This window comes from Euleptes europaea, chromosome 6 (assembly GCF_029931775.1).
Source record: "Euleptes europaea isolate rEulEur1 chromosome 6, rEulEur1.hap1, whole genome shotgun sequence".
NCBI classification, from domain to species: Eukaryota; Metazoa; Chordata; class Lepidosauria; order Squamata; family Sphaerodactylidae; genus Euleptes; species Euleptes europaea.
Window position 1 is genome coordinate 89,369,513 of NC_079317.1, and position 21,078 is coordinate 89,390,590.

General features: G+C 45.8%; 1 protein-coding gene across 1 annotated transcript in view; it reads left to right on the plus strand.

The window, feature by feature from the left end:
- The first annotated feature begins 1,002 nt into the window (after positions 1 to 1,002).
- The window catches only part of TMEM86A (transmembrane protein 86A), a 36,818-nt gene continuing 16,742 nt past the window's right edge, over positions 1,003 to 21,078 (plus strand). The window contains exon 1 of the mRNA XM_056850754.1: positions 1,003 to 1,094. Coding sequence (XP_056706732.1) covers positions 1,074 to 1,094 — 21 coding nt within the window. The 5' untranslated portion in view covers positions 1,003 to 1,073. The remainder of the gene's footprint in view (positions 1,095 to 21,078) is intronic.

The following is a 21,078-nucleotide window of genomic DNA, read 5'->3' on the forward strand; positions in this document are numbered from 1 at the left end:
TTCTACTACTGCAGACAGACTAACCCGGCTACCCACAGAAAATATTCTTGTTAGACTTTAAGGTGCTCCTGGACTCTTGCCCTTTTCTACTGCTGCAGACAGACTAACCCGGCCACCCACAGAAAATATTCTTGTTAGTCTTTAAGGTGCTCCTGGACTCTTGCCCTTTTCTACTGCTGCAGACAGACTAACCCGGCCACCCACAGAAAATATTCTTGTTAGTCTTTAAGGTGCTCCTGGACTCTTGCCCTTTTCTACTACTGCAGACAGACTAACCCGGCTACCCACAGAAAATATTCTTGTTAGACTTTAAGGTGCTCCTGGACTCTTGCCCTTTTCTACTGCTGCAGACAGACTAACCCGGCTACCCACAGAAAATATTCTTGTTAGTCTTTAAGGTGCTCCTGGACTCTTGCCCTTTTCTACTACTGCAGACAGACTAACCCGGCTACCCACAGAAAATATTCTTGTTAGACTTTAAGGTGCTCCTGGACTCTTGCCCTTTTCTACTGCTGCAGACAGACTAACCCGGCCACCCACAGAAAATATTCTTGTTAGTCTTTAAGGTGCTCCTGGACTCTTGCCCTTTTCTACTGCTGCAGACAGACTAACCCGGCCACCCACAGAAAATATTCTTGTTAGTCTTTAAGGTGCTCCTGGACTCTTGCCCTTTTCTACTGCTGCAGACAGACTAACCCGGCCACCCACAGAAAATATTCTTGTTAGTCTTTAAGGTGCTCCTGGACTCTTGCCCTTTTCTACTACTGCAGACAGACGAACACGGCCACCCACAGCAAGTCATGATTGTTTAGAGGAGAGCAGGAGGGGGCGGGGCCACGTGGCCTCCAGCGCCGCCCCCCGGAGCTCTTCCTCTCGCGCATTCGCTCCGGCCATTGTGACGTCACGGCGTTCTAAAAAAGAGCAGAGAAAACAATCGGCATTGAGAAAAAAAATGATAGATGCACTCTGATCCGGTTTTAAAGGGGGGGGGGGAGAAGCTTTCCATACCTCCAGCCGGACCTCGCCGTATAAACAAAGGCGGAGAACCGCAGAGAGGAGGCTTTTCGACCAATATGGTGTCGCCGGTGACCGTGGTGAGTTGTCAGCTTCGAAGCGATCTCAAGAATAAAACTCGGTATTGCAGAAGGGGGGGGGGTTTGCAAAAAGGAGCTGCAGAAGGGTGGGCGCGGGGGCATCCGAAATACCTCTGAGACGGCGTTGGCCGTTTGCGCACGGGAGGTTTTGCCTTGGATTTGCACATCTAGATGCACCTTTTCCCCCATCCGAATTCTCCGAACTCAACAATAATGCCCATGCAGAGTTTTGAGAATCCGGATGGGGAAAAGGTGCATTTAAAGAGCGGCAAACCAAGGCGAACCCCCACCCCCGTGCATAAATGGCCCATGCAGAGTTTTGAGAATCCGGATGGGGAAAAGGTGCATCTAAAGAGCGGCAAATCCAAGGCGAAACCCCCCCCCCCGTGAATAAATGGCCTTTGTCATCGTCCAGGATCCTGGTTTGGGCAGGGGGCAAGAGCATCGCAGCCGGGCTGCTGGATCCCGTAGTCCCCCATCCAGTGTAGATTGACAGTTCGGGTAGGGGTTTCTCCCCACCCTTCCCCCGCCTCTGTGTGTGTGTGCGCGCGCGTGAAGTGCAGTCAAGTCGCAGCCGACTTATGGCGACCCCTTTTGGGGGTTTTCATGGCAAGAGACTCACAGAGGTGGTCTGCCAGTGCCTTCCTCTGCACAGCAACCCTGGACTTCCTTGGTGGTCCCCCATCCAAACACTAACCAGGGCTGACCCCCGCCTCTGCAGCAGCCTGTATTTCCACCTCGCCCCCCCCCCCGGTTGCGAGGGAAATGTGGGGTGGGAAGAAGACATCACGATCGGATTGCTGCTTAAACACGGCAAGGGGGGGGGGGAGGAAAAAAAAAAACCCGCCTGCGAATAGTCAATAAAATGAAAACATTGGACATGTGACTAGGAAGCGTGACTTTGTTGATTTCCCTTCTTGGGGCTCGCCGGCTGGGCAGCCGCTGATTGATGGAGGAGACGGGGGTGGGGGAGCCAGAGGTCACAGTCAATCGATCTCTCTCTCTCTCTCTCTCTCTCTCTCTCTCCAGCATCTTCCCCACCCCCTTTCCCCTGCACTCCTATTGCTCAAGAACTGTGCCAACGCTTTGGCGTCGCTGCCAATATGCTTGCCTGTGCTGTGAGCCCACCCCCCCCCCTTGTATGTGTAAGGCATGTGAAAATTACATTACAGGTTGCTGGTTGGTGGGTGTCCTCTTGCCCGGATCGAGTAACGCCAGCGTGAAGCCGTCAGGGACAGGCCTTCTCCTTCTTCCCTTTCATTGCTCCCTTCACCCTCTCCAAAGCTAATAAGCATCTCTACTGGAAAGCCAGTGTTTAGGCTGCAATAAAAGGTAGGGATGATTAAAGGAAGCTGTAATTTTGCCAGTGGGGGTCCCTCAGCAGTTAGAAAGGAAGAAAGAAAGAAAGAAAGAAAGAAAGAAAGAAAGAAAGAAAGAAAGAAAGAAAGAAAGAGAAAGAAAGAAAAAGAAAGAAAGAAAGAAAGAAAGAAAGAAAGACGCATGTTTAGAAAGTAGTCAATCAATCAAGTTTTATTTCGATACAATATCAGCTCCGACTAAAAATCAAAGCTAGGTTAAAATAATAAAATAAAATAATAAAAAGTTGATGATTCCGGGAGGGATGATTTGAAGAAGAGGAGGAAAGCTCTTCTACGGGGAAAGGTTTTCAATTAGCCGTTTAAGTATCCCACTAGACCGGAGGCAAAATTTGGCTACTTGAATGGTTATCTCCCAAGAGGAGTCTGCTAAGAGAAGGGAGGCTTTAGCTTCTTCCCATCTCCCAGGAAAGGATAACAATATGGGGAGAAGGTACTGCGATCTTATGGCGTTGTAGAAGGGACACTGCAGCAGAATATGTCCTATTGTTTCCACTAGAAAGTAGTCATTGCTGTAAGTGCTCTTCCGTGTGATGTAGGGGATAGGAAGTTGAAGGGACAGAGGAGAAGTGGGTTCAAATCCAAATTGGGAGTGGAGCAGTGGATTCCAATCCTGATCACCCAAGCAGTGTATTGGGTCGTCTTGGCTGGTCTCACTGGCCTCCTAAAATTGTGGTGAGAACTTAATCGGATGGGATAACCCCCAGTTTACCTGTACTTCCCCCATCCTTTTAAGCCATGTTGGAGTTCTAGGTTAAAGTAAAACTTCACAAGAATTGTAGCATTGACAGTAGTGGAAATTAGTTATTAATATCTGCCTTGAATGCAGGAAATGTGGGGTTTAAAATAAATAAATAAATAACTATTTTTTTAAAAAAAGAATCCTAGGCCTCATGTCCTCTGATCTGAATGCTTTGTTGTCTAATTCCTGATTCATGGATTAGAAAGTGGTGGCAGTTACTTGTTAAGGGAGGCAAATGCTTTCTGTAGAGAAACAGGGACACCCCCCTCTCAATAGTCCACATATTCTAGTGGTGTGTAAAAGAAAAACAAGATTGTATTCCACCATATATTTTATGGACTAGGCCACACTCCATTAGATTTCCACTAGACAGACAGTTGGATAGGGTGCTTTTCACATGGGGATGGACTTGTGTGGTTTCCCAATTGCTTGGGAAGCTGCTGGCAACGGGACTTCCACATGGCAGTTTCCCCTGCCATTTCCTTGCCCTAGTCCCCTAGCAGCAGCCCCCCTAACCCTAGATCATTGGGTCTTTTACATTAAAAAAACCAGTGCTAGAATATCTTTATATTAATATAATGTTATAATAATAGATGTAACAGCTTCTCTGAATTCCCAGCTTTAATTTTTTTTAAAGTCTCTGGTCCCTCCCTTTGTGGAGATATGCCTCCCCTCTTATATTTCTACAAAAGAAGGCACTAGAGACTTATTTTCTTTAAAATAATATCTGGGAATTCTGTTTCAATAGTATATTGACCTAGCATTATTTTACTGTTGATTTTTTAAAGAAATAAAAGCCCCCTCCCATTAGTGGAAGGGGGGGGAGAAATGGGAGTCACTAGAACAGTTCTAGCAGGGGAAATGGCTACCATGTCGTCAGGAAAATGCCATTTTCCCCACCCACAGAGAAGCCATTAAAGTTTTACTGCAATCTTTCTTTAAACTTTACAGGAAAGCAGGTTTAAGTAAGATCAGAGGAAAGCCAGAGAAATCTTGATTAATGCAACATAATGTTGTGGAGATAGCAGGGAAAAAAACTGCTTCCCAACACATTGAATCAGGGGCAGATAACCCATCTGGAAATGGCCTAAGAGGTTATGGGAGAAAACAGTAAACAGACATGAAATGGAGAAAAAAATAAACAGGCATGAAATTCAGAAATTAATTTCCATGAGGGAAGGAGATAAAGACTTACTTAAAAAAAAGCAAGCAAGCTGGGAATTCAGAGAACCTGGTTTAACCATCATTGAAATACTGCAACATTACATTACTATTTTAGGACTGTTTCAAAAAAACAAGGGTGTGTGTGCTCTGATGCCACTGATAATGACATCAACGATCACAGCACCTTCTCTTGGAAATCCTCATTATTTAAGCCATGTGCGGAAGAAAATAAGCTGACTCCACAACTGTAAAAATGCACAGGGGACAGATGTGTGTAAGAACCAAGCCTAAACCAATTCCAGTGCTTGTGGATCGACTCCCAAGAAAATTAGAAGTAACTTCAGAATGCGGAAAAGGTCTATGAAGAAGAAGAGTTGGTTTTTATATGCCGGCTTTCTCTACCACTTAAGGGAGAATCAAACCTGCTTACAATCACCTTCCCTTTCTCTCCCCACAACAGACACCCTGTGAGGTAGGTGGGGCTGAGAGAGCTCTAAGAGAGCTGTGACTAGTCCAAGGTCACCCATCTGGCTTTGTGTGTAGGAGTGGGGAAACAAATCCATTTCACCAGATTAGCCTCCGCCACTTATGTGGAGGAGTGGGGATTTAAACCCGGTTCTCCAGGTCAGAGTCCACCACTCCAAACAACCACTCTTAACCACTACATCACGCTGGTGAAAGGTTATGTTGGTGAAAGGTTATGCTGGAATAAAATCCTATTAATCCTCGAAGTACTCTAAGACTAGGATTGTGCATATTGATATTCCCGAACGAAAAATAAACTCGAAATGAATCATTTTGGCAATATTCGGGTTTTGAGTAGACCGAATACCAAAATCTGGGAATCTGCCCGAAGCCAAATAGGCGAGTCCCAAAAACTCTGAATAGATATTCAGCTTTTTCGGGTTTGGCTATTCACCTTTGCTGAGATGCACGGCTCTGTGTTTCTCCCATTTTTCTGTCTTTTGACTGGTTTTGTTAGAGCCCCATAGTCCGGGCCCTTTTGAGGTAGGGGTTGTGTAATCCGAGCCAGCTTGGTCTGACAACTATTCAGTGGGTTGATCTGCAATTCTGCAATAAGCATTAGGCTTATTTAAAAGACTGGGCTTACCCAGTCTTGTCGGGAAGGATATACCCTCCAACTAAAATACAGCCGCTTCTACAGCTACTCACCAGGCTTCTGAAGAAGACTCCTCACCCACACGGATGAGCAAGCTCCTTCACAAGAGCTGCCTTGGTCATGACTTCGCCTGGCTCCGATATCATCCCCCCAAAACCTGCTGCCAAACTAAAAGTTGCCTTGAGTAGAGGCTTCATTTCCTCACACCGTGACCATCTCTTGAAATCAGATTTTTGATGACCATAATAAAGGACTGTTCACCAAAAGAAATGTTTTCTGTGCCTTGTTTTTCTTTCACTCAGTTTGGAGGCTAATTTGCATGGACATCATGCTAAGTGCCCCAGATTCGAAGGGAGCCCCCAGACTTTGTAGGGCCAGTCTGCCAATCGGCTCTTTCCACCAGTCCTCAGCAACGCTGAACTTAAGAACCTGAAAACTGATGGACAGCTTGGCTCGCAAATGCCTGGAGGATGGGGGTGACCCCTTTGTTGGCCCACAACATTGTACCCCCTATCCCAAAGTTCATCAAACTTTGGTGACCATCTAAGAAGAGTCCCTTGCAGCCATGGGGAAACAAATCCAGTTCACCAGATTAGCCTCCGCCGCGCATGTGGAGGAGTGGGGAATCAAACCCGGTTCTCCAGACTCCACCGCTCCAAACCACTGCTTTTAACCACTACACCACACTGGCTAACTAGCCATTATCTATCTAGATAGATTATGGCTAGCTAGACATTATCTATCTTTTGTCTCTGTTCTCTGGTGATACAAGAAAAGTACTCAGATGTACATATTTCTTTTTGAACTATCACCTGCACATTTGCCAGAAACACTATGGAGCCATTAGTTCCTTTCCCCTTGAAATTGAATACCAAGCAATAAAAGACGCTGGTCTCTCAATCTGACTCAGTTGAAGAAAGAAGGCTTGTGTGTGTGTGTGATTTAAAACTGGCTGCTTGCAGGTAGCTTATATGGCTGCATTAATTGCACATAGATGTCCATTCCTCTTTTATTATGTCCTCTGCTATTAGATCTCTCTTTAATTGCCTTTTCCTATACTGGGATGGTTCTAATTATTCTGCTAAAACCGTCTTGGCTATTCTGTGTGTGTGTGTTAAGTGCCGTCAAGTCGCTTCTGACTCATGGCGACCCTATGAATGAAAGTTCTCCAAAATGTCCTATCTTTGACAGCCTTGCTCAGATCTTGCAAATTGAAGGCTGTGGCTTCCTTTATTGAGTCAATCCATCTCTTGTTGGATCTTCCTCCATCCATAAACTCCAGGGGGTATTTTAAAAAATGTGTTACATGACCAGAAGCTGTGTTCAGTATCTCAAATAGCTCTTTAAAACAACAATAACAAAAATTAATCTGAAGAATACAGTCTGACCCAAATCAAGCACTTCTAAGTCCCATTAATGGGGGAAAGTGTTAAGGGAATTTAAAGTATATAACTTTGGCTGAATCATACCCAAAGATGAAAATAAGCTAGAATATATTTTAAAATAATAATCAATACAATAACCAATACAATAATCAATACAATAATCAAGGGTAGCATTAACAACAGATTTTTTTAATGAAGGCCAAAATTCCATTGCACAAAAGAAAGGGGAAGATCAAAGAGGCTGATTCTGAGTAGCAGCACACACACATCCCAACACCTCATACACTTAACTGAAATCTTACACCTACTGCAGGAATGTCTGAAAGGTTTTAGTTAAGGTGGCCAGGTCCCTCTTTGCCACCAGCAGGGGTCAATGCTGTAGAGTCCAATTGCCAAAGCAGCCATTTTCTCCAGCTGAACTGATCTCTATCGGCTGGAGATCACTTGAAATAGCAGGAGTAATTCCAGGAGATCTCCAGCTAGTACCTGGAGATTGACAACCCTAGTCCCTCCCTTCCCCAAACCCCACCCTCCTCAGGCTCCACCCCAAAAACCTCCTGCGGGTAGTGAAGAGGAACCTGGCAACCCTATTGCTAGGTAACTTTTGGCCTGTCGTTCTTTCAGTCTAACTTACAGGATTGTTGTGATTTCTATTTTCAGCATTTATTTTTTCCGACTTCTCACATAACAAAAACTAAAATACATATGTGAACATATCGTAGGGTGTAGCGATTTGCAGTTCTCTCTCTCAGTGTAGTATTGGGCATATTTGCAATTTGTAGAAAATTACCAGTGCAATTCTTAAGCAGTTTTGCCCTTCTAAATCCATTAACTCCAGTGAGTTTAGAAGGGTGTAACTCTATTTAGGACTGCACTGTACAGCTCATAAATATGTCAAATAGCACAATTGTATATGCTAAATTATGAATTATGCATTTTTACTGCATTTGAAGACCACCCCAAAACTCCTGCTAGTCCAAAATGCTGCAGCAAGGATGTTAACAGTGACATGCCATAGCAAATCCAGTGTCGTAAGATTGATACTGGCTTCCAATTTCTTTCCGTTCAGTTAGGGTTGCCAATTTTTCAGTGAGCCTGGAGACCTCCCAGAATTACAACACATCTCCAGACGACAGATATCAGTTCCCCTAGAGAAAATGGCTGCTTTGGAGAGTGGACTATATGGGATTGTACCCTGATGAGTAGGGTTGCCAGCTCCAGGTTGGGAAATACCTGGAATTTTGGGGGCAGAGCCTGAGGAGGGTGGGGTTTGGGGAGGGACTTCAATGCCATAGAGTCCAATTGCCAAAGCGGCCATTTTCACCAGGGGAACTGATCTCTTATCGGCTGGAGATAGTTGTAATAGCAGGAGATCTCAAGCTAGTACATGGAGGTTGGCAACCCTATTGATGAGATCCCTCCAGGAATTTCCCAACCCACAGTTGGCAACCCTAAGTACAGTTCAAGGTGCTGGTGATAACCAAGAAAGCCCTAATTGGTCTGAACCCATAATATCTGAGTAGGTGGATCATTGGTCTGATCCAGCACAGTTTCTTTTATGTTTTTATCTGATAGATCACCAGTTCCCATGAACCTTCCTGGTCTGGGTTGTTGAGAGCTACCCACGAAACTCAGACAAAGATTCCTCTACCTCTCTTCATACCACCCATTCAAACATTACGTGACAATAAATAAGACTTGCTAGTAGCATGAACAGACTAATAAATAGTTATCTCACATGAAATATATTTTCCCTCATATTTATAGTCGATGCTCCCCCACCAATATCTCACGCCCTATAAAATATTAAAATGAAAGGGAGAGAAAGACCATCACAGAGTTAATACAGTCTTCCTTAGGATAGGTCATGACATCCTTAGCTTAAACTAAATTTAGATTACAATCCTATAATTAAGCAGGTGGTTTAAGATTACAAAACTGAGTTATGTGATAACCACATTATATTTGCACCCAAACTCTATTAATTTATTTCATGAGCCAATGTCTGGGTGGCCATAATTTTGAAGAGAGGGTCAAAAGAGAAAAGAGCTTTTCTTAGTAATGATGGCAGCTTGTACAAAGTAGGTGGATTGACAGTTTTTCCCACGGATCCATTCACCCATATCTAAAACCATTTAAGGAACAACAGGGCCTGTCCCTCATAATTGCTACAACCTACTGGGAGGGTGATATGATCTTTGGAATGCATACTTCTCTTCTCCAAGCAGCCATCAAGGAGTCTTGAAGTCCTATTTTCCTTTTGAAGAAGGCAGAAATTAGCTCTTCTCCTTGGATGACAGCGCAGGTTTCATAAGCCTAGGTTTCACTCCTCTTCCAAGGAGCCATCCCATATAACCTTCATGTTGACAAGCAACCTCCTCTTTGGCTAACTGGGTTACAGTGTCCTTTTTAAAGACCGTAAACCTGTTGCCATGATTTATTATTTTTAATTCAATTATTTCAAGCACCGACTTTTGGATCCAGCAGAGCCATCAGTGGAAGGAGCACAGATTTTTGACATGTTTTCCTCCCACAGGAGTCCCTTCCAATACCCAGAAAGTTGATTCCCAGGATCACAGGACCTGTATGAACTAACAGACAGGGGAGGGGGTGAAACTGCTCCCTTCTTCAACAAATGTATCCCTAATGAGAGAAGAGGGGCAATTGCACACCCCTACAGCTCTTGACCCATGTGGTTGTTAGTCCACACATGTCCTAAAACTGCTAGTTGGGAATCAGCTTTCCAGAGTCAAACTGGACTGGGGGGCGAAGCAGGAAATGGGCAAAACTCCACACCCACCAGTGACAGATTGCTGGATCCAACTCTTTGTCTAAGCTGCCTCTGAGCTGTCGGGTGCTTTGATGAGAGGCAGAAAGGTGACTTCCCAAGATTAGGAATAAACAAGTGGGGGACCCGCAAGGACTTGCGGGGGACATCTCATTTCCCCTCCACCACTGTTTCCTCTCTCCCTTTCCCTGAAAGCTCCTGTAGCCTCTCCCCTTTTCCTGCTTCCTTCCTTCCCCCCCACTAGTTGTGTGTATGTGTGTTAAGTGCCGTCAAGTCGCTTCTGACTCATTGTGACCCTATGAATCAATTAACCAGTTAACCTACCTTTCTTTGCCACCCCCCATTTTCAGCTTCCACATGACAGCCATTTCCCTCCCCTCCTACATGCCATCCTTTTTGAGGATTTTTTTTTTAAATTGGCAATTGGCATATTGATGCAATGCTTATATTGGATACAAAAACAGTACCAATGGCTGTGGACTATACCAGTTCTGTAGGACTCATGACATCCCTTAATCCCCAGAGCATTTTTTGTAATTGGTTCTAAAGTTTACATTTTTTCATAGAGCAAAGGATGAATAGACAAGTACCCATGTAGTTTTCTTTCTTTCTTTCTTTCTTTCTTTCTTTCTTTCTTTCTTTCTTTCTTTCTTTCTTTCTTTCTTTCTTTCTTTCTTTCTTTCTTTCTTTCGGCTTGCTTGCTTGCTTGCTTGCTTGCTTGCTTGCTTGCTTGCTTCTAACTGAGGGAAGCTGATACCAAGACTGGCAGCTAACCTGACATTTGACTTCATGTTTTTAAAAAAAAAAATAGACAGCTGGGAAGAAGCCAGGTTCACACTGCTAGCTTGGAGATAAATTTGGCACAATGCAATGGGGAGTACTACTGGCCCATCATTTTCTGCAGCAGTGAGCAAACAGTCCCAGATTTATATTCTAGAATTAACTTCCGATAGAAAATCTGCTTCTTACGTACTACACTAGTCCCTTTGGTTTTGTCGATGCTTTTGAAACCAGCAGTACAATTTGCCTCTCTCGCTCAGTTGCCAAGTGTACATGTAGTATGAGAGGCCAGTCTAGTAATGCTCTAAAATAGATCATTGAGCAAGACTGTAGCTTCCGTGAAGGCAAATTCACAGAGATAAGAGACTGCTGTCGTCACCAGGGGAGAGGAGCTTGCTGGAATCTTTAAAAGGGTCATATATATTTTTTGTTAGCCACAGAGCACAGCTGCTATTTTTAGTTTTTTACAGTCTTTTTCAGTATTCATGCTAGATCTACCAGAAGCAGAAGTCAGTAAGTAATATGATAGCAATCACCATTTTGCCATATGGAAAACCCCTGGTGATCCTGCTGGCAACGTTTATACCTTAATGAATACAGATCAACTGCTTGCCCTATGGAAAGGTTTTCTACATAGATTTGCTCTGTCAATTCTATTACAACATGCTTTGGTGCATTTTCCCGCTGCCACTCATGCTCATGCATGGTAAAATTGGGGGTCTTTAGTGGTATTTTCGATGTGATGAGCTGGTTGTCTGTTTTTACTCTTGATCCCCAGTAGAAATAAAGCCTAAGCACATGCAGTTGTAGTTTGTTCATTTTCATTCTTTGTTATCCATGTCCCGTCCTTCCTACATGCAGTTGTAGTTTGTTCATTTTCATTCTTTGTTATCCATGTCCCGTCCTTCCTATTGTCTTCCCCCCCACCGTAAAATGTAGTGTATGTTGATGGTGCTATATTGTGTGTGTGTTAAGTGCCGTCAAGTCGCTTCCGACTCATGGCGACCCTATGAGTCTATACACACTAGTCATTTATGCATGGGAGTTTTACTTGGGATTTGATGGTCTCTTGACCCGCACTTGCCTGTCCCGAATCCTAAAAGTGCTATGCATGTTGTTGATCATCCTGGAGAAAGTCCTGGGGTTTTCAGAGTAAAGCAGCAAAAATCAGGAAGCGTCTGAATCCCCCGCCCCTTTAAAACGCTGCTTTGTAATTGGTTGTAGTGCTTATTGTGAAAAAAACATCACCCTCCCTCCTTTCTTCCACACTCTCCCAAGTGCGGTTTTAAAACCTATTTCACAAACGGAGCTCTGTTAAAGGGGCGGGGGGGAGGGAGAAACCAAAATGCCGTTATAAAACCCATTTTTATGTGAGATAAATGTCTTCTCAGAAAGAAATCCTGATGGAAACAAAAAAAACCCCAGCAAAAAACCAGGAAGCGTCTGAGTCCCTACCCCTTGAAATGCTGCTTTGTAACTGGCTGAAGTGCTTACTGTGAGAAAAACATCACCCTCCTGCCCCAGCTCCATTCTCTCGCGCTTTGGATTATGCTTGGAGATGAGGATGATTTGACCTGGGCTGATCTCAGGATAATCAAAGAATTGGGTTATAACAGCATCGGGAAGACCCGGAATTTGTGAGGGCTGGATGCAAGGTCATCTCTGAGGGATGGAAAACGCATGCATAACTCCAAGGAACAACTGAGTCGGTCCAGGGGTAAACATCAGTCAAAATACCCATGCATAAAGAACCACTGTTGGTTTAATATGTGGCTTCCAGGTTGTTAACATACCTGTCATGTAGCTCATAATTTGCTAGAGTTGAAAAACCACTGGCTCCTTTGTTCGCCTTCCAAAGAGGGAGGGTCTGCCCGACCCAGTCAATAATATGACTTCCCTTGGCTCCACCCCTCATCGCACATCAGGCCTGACGATGCCCAGCGCTTTGCTCTCATTCTCGCGACTGCAGCCAAAATTTGCCCCGCCCTCACTTCTTCGAAGGTGGGCTGGGGCGGCCTTTGATTTGTTTCTTAGTGCAATTCGAAGTGATGGTTTTAATCTAAAAAGCCCTAAGTGGCCTGGTATCAGAATATCTGAAGGCCCACCTTTGAAACTATATACAAGGATTATCAGAGGAGGCCTTGCCTCAGGCACCCACATCTGGAAGTTAAATGGGTCACCACCTGGGACAGAGCCTTTTCTACTGTGGCATCCATATTGGAGAGTGTGTTCTATGAAAGCATCCCACTGGCATTCACTTTGCCATTCTTATGGTACCAAGAGAAACTTCTTGTGTTTTCAAGTTATAGAGGGATATAGTTATGGAACTGTGTGGGTTTTACTTCTTATTAATGTTAAAGTTGTTTCTAGTGTTGGTTTTAGTTTGTTTTACCTTGTATTGTTTTAATTCTGTAAGGAAGTCATCAGTTGGTTGCCAGCTGGTAGTAGCTGGAGATCTCCTACTATTACAACTAATCTCCAGCCGATAGAGTTCAGTTCACCGGGAGAAAATGGCCACTGTGGCAACTGGACTCTATGGCATTGAAATCCCTCCCCTCCCCAAACCCTGCCCTCCTCAGGCTCTGCCCCCCAAATCTCCATGTATTTCCCAACCCGGAGCTGGCAACCCTAATCATCAGGGAGATTGCTGGTGGAAAGGTGGCATATGAATATCTTGAATAAAACAAAGTACATAAATAACCCAAGAAGACTCTGCTTCTATCCCTCATAGTTTTTATATGCTGTACAGATAGAACCCCTACAAGGCCTCTCTTAGAGAATTTAATACACCCTGTTTCATGTTTATGATATTATAAGGTAGGAGAAGGGGTACTAAATTACCACTTGTTTACTGAGCTGGCTCCTGCTAAGGATTTGCTAGCGATCTACAGTTTCTTAAGGGACTGGGCTGACATTGTGCAGTATTTCTCCCCAAACAAATCTTCTCTGCTTACCAAATTATTTGATTAAACTCCTACTCTGGGGTAGGCAGCAGCAAGCATTTCAGTCTTGCAGTAAGATCACAATGTTTTGAATGGGAGAGGAGAGGTTAAGCTACTCCCATAATATTGTTAGCATTAACAGGGTGTTTGGCAATTTGGGTGGCTCTTGAGCAGCTCGTTCTTGAAAGGGAGGAGGAGCCGCATAGGAATTGGCGTGACCTCTACACCAGCATCCGTTCCACTTACACTGTGCAAAGTGGCACGGACATTGGCACGGGGCGACTTACACCGGCCCTGGGGCGCCACACGGCAGCGTGAGCCTCCTGCGCCCACACTGCCTCCCTAGCAGTGTATGTCCAGCAAGAGCACTCATGCATGCGTCCTGGGATGCATCCCTGGGGCATTCCTGGAGCATTCCTGGGAGAGTAGCTGCCTTTAGATAGTTTCCTAGCCCCTTTCAGCCCCAAATGTGCCATTTTGCAGGCGGTGGGATATACCTGCAAAATCGTGGTGCAGCCCCATGGAACTCTATGGGGCAGGGGTGTCAAACATTCGGCCCAGGGGGCGGATTTGGCCCCTTGAGAGCATTTATCCGGCCTGCAAGCCAGTCGGGGCAGACACCTCCCCCCCGCAGTCCCGAGGAGGCAAATAAAATACTGTTAAGAGTGTTGCTGTTTTAAGCATGTCTGTATTTTAAGTAAAAAATAAAATAAAAAATAATATCAGTAATTGGCTTCTCCTGTGTCTTCTATAAAGTTTGCATCTCCGGTATCTGGCATTTAATTTTACAGTCCACATGGCCCGGCCCGACCAAGTGACATTTATGTCGTATTTGACCCTCGTAACAAATGAGTTCGACACCCCTGATATGGGGGGTTCAATTTTTTTTTTTTTTACAAAACATATGTTAAAATTATTTTTTGGCTTGCTGACCCTCCCCCCATTTTCTTCTTTCTGTTGGATGAAAGGCTTTGCTGTGATCCAGTTAAACAGGGGAGTTTCAGGAACCTCACAAGTCCCGTTGTCAGAATAACCACAGTGACATGTGGAAGCTTCTAAACAATGTTGGGGCATGCTGCTCTCTATGCAAGGAAAACCCCTGAATGGAAGCAGCCCTTGGTCTGCAGGCAAAGTTTTATTTGTACAAACCATCATCGTTATAATTTGGATTGCAAATTAAAAAAAAACTAAGGTTTGCCACAAACAACGAAAGGAAAAAGGGATCTTGTGAGGGAAAGTGTGTGGGGTGGGGAGAGGCTGAAGTTTGTGAGTTCAAGACTTGCTTCTAGAATGCCAAACCATGGTTGGGTTAATGTCTGAACCAAATCTTTGTCTTTGCTTTTGTCGGCGTCTCAAAGTTCAATGTCACACAACTAATTGAAGCCATGACCTAGAATCTCTCATTACCCCTTCTTGTAGCCTCGTAGTCTCCATGAGGCAAAATTCAGAATGTCAGGAAACCTGAGGAAACAATGCCTTCCCCCACCCTTCAGTAATGTATTGTCTGTGTTCTTTTCATAGAAGATGGTGATATAAATAATTAAGTGTCCTTGGAGTCTTTGTGCTTTGCAGCTTGAAAATCTTTATTCGGATCACTCCTAGAGCTTTGAGCTGTCGAACTTTTTTTGTGCCAGATTGGCTTACGGGGCTAAGCGTGTCTCAAGACATTTTTGTTCCTGAGGCAGAAAATCCAGATGGCATCGAATGGTGGCAAAAAGATAGTAGTGAACTAACTAACTAACTAACTAACAATGTCGTATTTTGGTCATGTCATGAGACGACAAGAGTCACTGGAAAAGACAGTCATGCTGGGAAAAGTTGAGGGCAGCAGGAAAAGAGGAAGACCCAACAAGAGGTGGATTGACTCAATAAAGGAAGCCCCAGCCTTCAGTTTGCAAGATCTGAACAAGGCTGTCAAAGAGAGGACATTTTGGAGGACTTTCATTCATAGGGTCGCCATGAGTCGGAAGCGACTTGACGGCACTTAACCCCCACACAACTAACTAAATAAATTACTGCTTGTTGCCCCTTAATGGCACCTCAAAATATGGTAGGGCTAGCCCCACGGATTTTTCTGTGGTGAAAAAAGATTGGGACGGATATCAAGGTATCAGAAAACCATTTAAAAGTTCCAGAAAACCATTTCATCCGCATTCATCACTAGGTTTATAGGGCAGGGTCGGCTGGGGGAGGGACCTTTTCTTAGGGTTTGTCATCCCAGCCTTCCTTCTGACAAGGTTGTTCTGAGGATAAAATGGAATGAAGTAAGGTCTTTTGAGTCCCCATTGTGGAGAAAGATGGGGTATAAATTAAGTAAATAAGCAATAATTATAGCTGTGGATGAAGGGGCATATGGTTAGGTGGGTGGGAAGGAGAAAAGGAAACAGAGAAGGTTGAGGATACAGGGGTTGTCAGATGGAGAGAAAGAGGAAATCATGTGGGGATGTTGAGACAAGGGGAGATGGGTGTCCTTCACAATTCCTTGCAGGTTCCCCACTGTGCAGCTGGGCCCACCCTGGCAACTGGCACCATGCAACTGGGTGCCAGAGTAGGGTTGCCAGCTCTGGATTGGGAAACACCTGAAGATTTTGGGGCGGATCCTGAGGTGGGTGGGGTTTGGGGGGGAGGGACTTCAATGCCATAGAGTCCAATTGCCAAAGCGGCCATTTACTTCAGATGAAGTGATCTCTATCAGCTGGGGATCAGTTGTCATAGCAGGAGATCTCCAGCTAGTACCTAGAGGTTGGCAACCCTATGCCAGAGGGAGGGTGAAAAACTGAAGATGGGGAGAGGATAAAGGTAGGTTGGCTGGTGAATGAGAAAGAGAGGAGGCAGGAAAAGGGAAGAGGCAGTGGAGCTTTCAATTAAGGGAAACAGGAAGTAATGAGGGAGAGAGAAATTCACCCTACAAATCCTTCCAGGTTCCCACTTGTGTATTCTAATAGTCAACTGTAGCCCAATCTGTGGATCGGGACCATAGAAACAGAAAACAGATTTTCTTGCAAACTTGGGGGAACCCCCCAGTAAAAGGCAGGGGAGGGGGCAGGGCCTTTTCCAGGACTGTTTTGGCCTTTGAGGGAGGACTTATGGGACCCTGCCCCACCAGCAACCACTGGATGACTCACTACCAACTGACTTGCATGACTCACCCAGGACTGACTGACTGCTACAGCAACAGCATCTACCCCACGAAAACCAATTTGATGCTGTGGTTAGAGTTTTGGACGAGGATCTGGGAGATCCAGGTTCGATCCCTCATTCTGCCATGGAAGCTCACTAGGTGACCCTGGGCCACTCTCAGCCTGACCTAATTTGTAGAGTTGTTGTGAGGATAAAATGGAGGATAGGAGAATGAATAAGTTGCTTTGGGTTTAGGGTTGCCAGGTCCCTCCTTGCTATCGGCGGGAGATTTTGGGGGCGGAGCCTGAGGAGGGTGGGGTTTGGGAGGGGGAGGGACTTAAATGCCATAGCGTCCAATTGCCAAAGCAGCCATTTTCTCCAGGGGAACTGATTTCTATCGGCTGGAGATCAGTTGTAATAGCAGGAGATCTTCTGCTATTACCTGGAGGTTATTCAAGCCTATGGAGCCACTATGGCTAAAATAAATTGAGCAGAAACCAATAATCTGATATTTATATATTTGGCTATGTTATTTCACAGACCCTATTTTTCAGAAGATGATAATGCAATCAATTAATATGCAATTGTTGCTACACAAAAGTTTTGTACATAAAGTTGTTGCTCTATAAGAATTTTGTACAAAAAGGAAATATGCAGTATATGATCTTGTTACTCCACAAGTATGACTCAAAATAGTAAACATATAATAACAAAATAAGACAGGAATCCAGTATAAGTCCTGTTTCAAAAATAAATTTTCTCAATTGGTAATAATAAAATGTCCAGTTTTTTGTTGTTTATATTCTTTGTCTTTTTAGAAGCGGTTGGTTCAGCGTTGCGTTGTGCTGGGCGCTGTTCGCATTTGTGCTGATTGCCATAAGGTTTGATAAGACCAGTAGTCTTTTTCAGCTATGCTTCCATAGACTTTCATGTATGATCACAACAGGTACATTCAGTTACATCATGTTGGATCACTCAGAGAAGGACACTGAGAAGGATGAGGATATATGGATTGCCTGTAGTAAGGAAACAGGAAATAGCGTGGGAAAGGAGAAAGGAAAAATGAGGTGTCCCTCGCAAGTCGTGCAGGTTCCCCACTGTGCAACTTGGCCCAGCCCAGTAGCCAGCACTATCCAACTGGGCTATAGTTTTCTGGGGTAGGGAAGAAGGGAAAACTGAAGACAGGGAGGCAGATAAAGGTAGGTTTGCTGGTGGGCGGGAAAGAGAGAAGGAGGCAGGAAAAAGAGTGAGGCTATGGGGGCTTTCAGGGAAGGGAAAGAGGAAACAGTGGGTGAGGGGAATGAGATGCCCCCTGTAAGTCCTTACAGATTCCCCACTTGTTATACACTAACTGGAGAGCCAGCATGGTGTAGTGGTTAAGAGCGGTGGTTGGAGCGGTGGAGTCTGATCTGGAGAACCGGGTTTGATTCCCCACTCCTCCACATGAGCGGTGGAGGCTAATCTGGTGAACTAGATTTGTTTCCCCACTCCTACACATGATGCCAGCTGGGTGACGTTGGGCAAGTTACAGCTCTGTCAGCCCCACCTACCTCACAGGGTGTCTGTTGTGGGGAGTGGAAGGGAAGGTGAGTGTAAGCCGGTTTGAGTCTCCCTTAAGTGGTAGAGAAAGTCAGCGTATAAACCCAACTCTTCTTCTTAATTGTTACTGGTTCCAGTTTCCTCCTCCTTCACTACCACTGAATAACTTCAAAGCATTGCTGACTACATGTATTGTACACCATACAATTGTCAATTCTGTTGATGCTCAAAGGAATGCTAAGGATCAGGTTTCAGACTTTATCCTTCATTCCATTCATATTTCAATTGTGGGTTAAATTTTCGATGTGAGATGCCTATACTCTTATAATAGTTAATAACTAGAACAAGCCCACACCTGATGCAAGAAAATTGGATGTTAGCAACAGGGTGATGTCTGTTATAATGCAGCTTTATGAATCAGCACTTGCCATGAAATCAAAGTTTGAACACCGACTCATGCTGAGCAACATTTGAAAGCTATCCTTAACTCCATCTATAATGAGAATGGCTAAATCAGGGGCAGGGTAGGAAAAAATTCAGCTAGGTTACGTCCTTTGAGACGATATAGAAACAGGATGATTAGTTGAAATTCCTTATATCAACATACATGCTTGCATGGTAGCCATGATATTTGTTGTACTTTCAAAAGGAAGTATAATACAATATCACTAGGGTTGCCAGGTCCCTCTTTGTCACTGATGGAAGGTTTTTGGGGCGGAGCCTGAGGAGGGCAGGGTTTGGGGAATAAAGGGACTTCAGTGCCATAGAGTCCAATTGCCAAAGTGGCCATTTTCTCCAGGTGAACTGATCTCTATCGGCTGGAGATCAGTTGTAATAGCAGGAGATCTCCAGCTAGTACCTGGAGGTTGGCAACCCTAAATATCACTGATACGTCAGAATGATTTTTTTCTAATTAGAATGCACAGAACAAATGTTGGGACAGCTGAAGCCAGGGGAGAAGAGATTGCCACCATCTCCTCTACTGTAGCTTGAGGAACTGATTATACTGTGGTTAAGGCGCCCTTCTCCATCCTTTTCCTAGAGTGGAATGGAATCTGGGTAATTGTGGGGAATGCTAATATGCCTCTTAACCCCTTATGAGAGGAGGAATTGGGATTGTATCCCAAGAGAAAGCCAGGAGGTGAACTCATTACTAGTAAGAGGAGTCGTGGTAATGGTGGGGTCTTCTCAGTAAGCCTTCTGGTTCCTTGGTGGGGGTTGCATGTGGGAGTGGGCGTTGCCTATGTCTCAAGAAGTCACAGACGGACTGTACATACCTTCTGTTTATGTGTTGCATTGGGTACCCCTATGAGCAAGGGAAATGTTATTGTTTGGAGAAGGCCAGGCCAAGTATTGGAAAGTGGAATTATATACTTGCCCTTCTTATAGGCCTTCTCACAACCAAGAGTACCATGGTCATCATGTTAATGTGTCATTAACAAGAATGCCAACACAAGATTGGTTGGTTTGGTTTTTGGTTAGTTTTTTTTATATGCCGACTTTCTCTACCACTTAAGAAAGAATCAAACCGGCTAACAATCACCTACCCTTCCCCTCCCCACAGCAGACACCCTGTGAGGTAGGTGGGGCTGAGACTGCTGTGAGTAGCCCAAGGTCACCCAGCTGGCTTCATGCTAGGGTTGCCAGGTCACTCTTCACAACCAGCGGGAGATTTTTGAGGTGGAGCCTGAAAAGGGCGGGGTTTGTGGAGGGGAGGAACTTCAATGCCATAGAGTTCAATTGCCAAAGTGGCCATTTTTCTCCAGGTGATCTGATCTCTATCAGCTGGAGATCAGTTGAATTAGCAGGAGATCTCCTGCTACTACCTGGCAGTTGGCAACCCTACTTCATGTGTAGGAGTGGGGAAACAAATCCAGTTCACCAGATTAGCCTCTGCCACTCATGTGGAGGAGTGGGGAATCAATCATGGTTCTCCAGATCAGACTCCACCACTCCAAACCACCACTCTTAACCACTACACCACACTGGCTGATAGTTGGAGAATAGGGAATAGCCCGTGTTGGCGAACCTATGGCACGCGTGCCACTTCCGGCACACGTCGCCCTTTCCGCCGGCACGCCCGGCTCGCCGCGGCTCAGCTGTTCCTCACCCCTCCCTCTCAGCTTCCTCCAAGTCGTTGGCCTTTCCGGCTTTGCCCCGCCCACCTCCCGGGTGCCTCGTGGTTCCCAGCAGTCCGAGGCAGGAGCTGCCTGCCTGCCTGCTGCCCCCAGAGGCCCTCCCACGCCCGGCAGCAGCAGCTCGGCTGAACTTTCAACTGGGCGCTCACCGGCTATCTCTCCAACCCCGGCTTCTACTGCAGCTTCGTGGAGTGCTGCCCCGGCGAGCAGAACCGGCCCAACTGAACCGGTAGTGCTTCGAGGGAGGCCGGGTCTGTGGGGTGTGTGTGTGGGGGAGCCTCGGTGCCAGTTTGGGGCCAGGCCGGTGGAGGAAGCGGAGGCTGGGTGGCGGAGAACAGGGCGCCAGGACTGAGAAGAAGGAGCGGCGATGGGGCCGGTTCCATGGGCTGGTGCAACGGAACTGGGATTGGGCGGCCGGGGAGGACAGGGAGAATTGGGTAGCGGGGGGGGGGGAATCTGGGACAGCAGAACTGGGGCCGTTGCAACGTTTGCGTTTGCTCGGCATGCAGAAGGCCCCAGGTTCAATGCCCAGCCTCTCCAGTTAAAGGGACCATGCTGGCTGCTTGGGGGCAGCGGACGGAGGAGCGGTGGGGGGAAGGAGGATGAAGTCGGCTCCCTACTCGTGAGTCGCCTGCCCCCGTGGAGCGTGCATGCGTCTCCCCGAGCCCTCCCACCAGGGCATCCGCCCGCCGCGCACGCGAGAGCTGCCGGGTTGGTGGGCGAGTGGAGAGCAGCGGCTCAAGTTTCAGTAGTAAAGCTCAAATGGCTTGTGGGGGGGGGAATCAGCCTCCGTTTGCAGAGTCTGGATTTTTTGGGGGGAGGTGTCATTTGCCAGTGGAGTTTGCAGGTGGGAGAGGGAAGGGTCTGCTTCAGCGGGAGGGGTTGGGGTG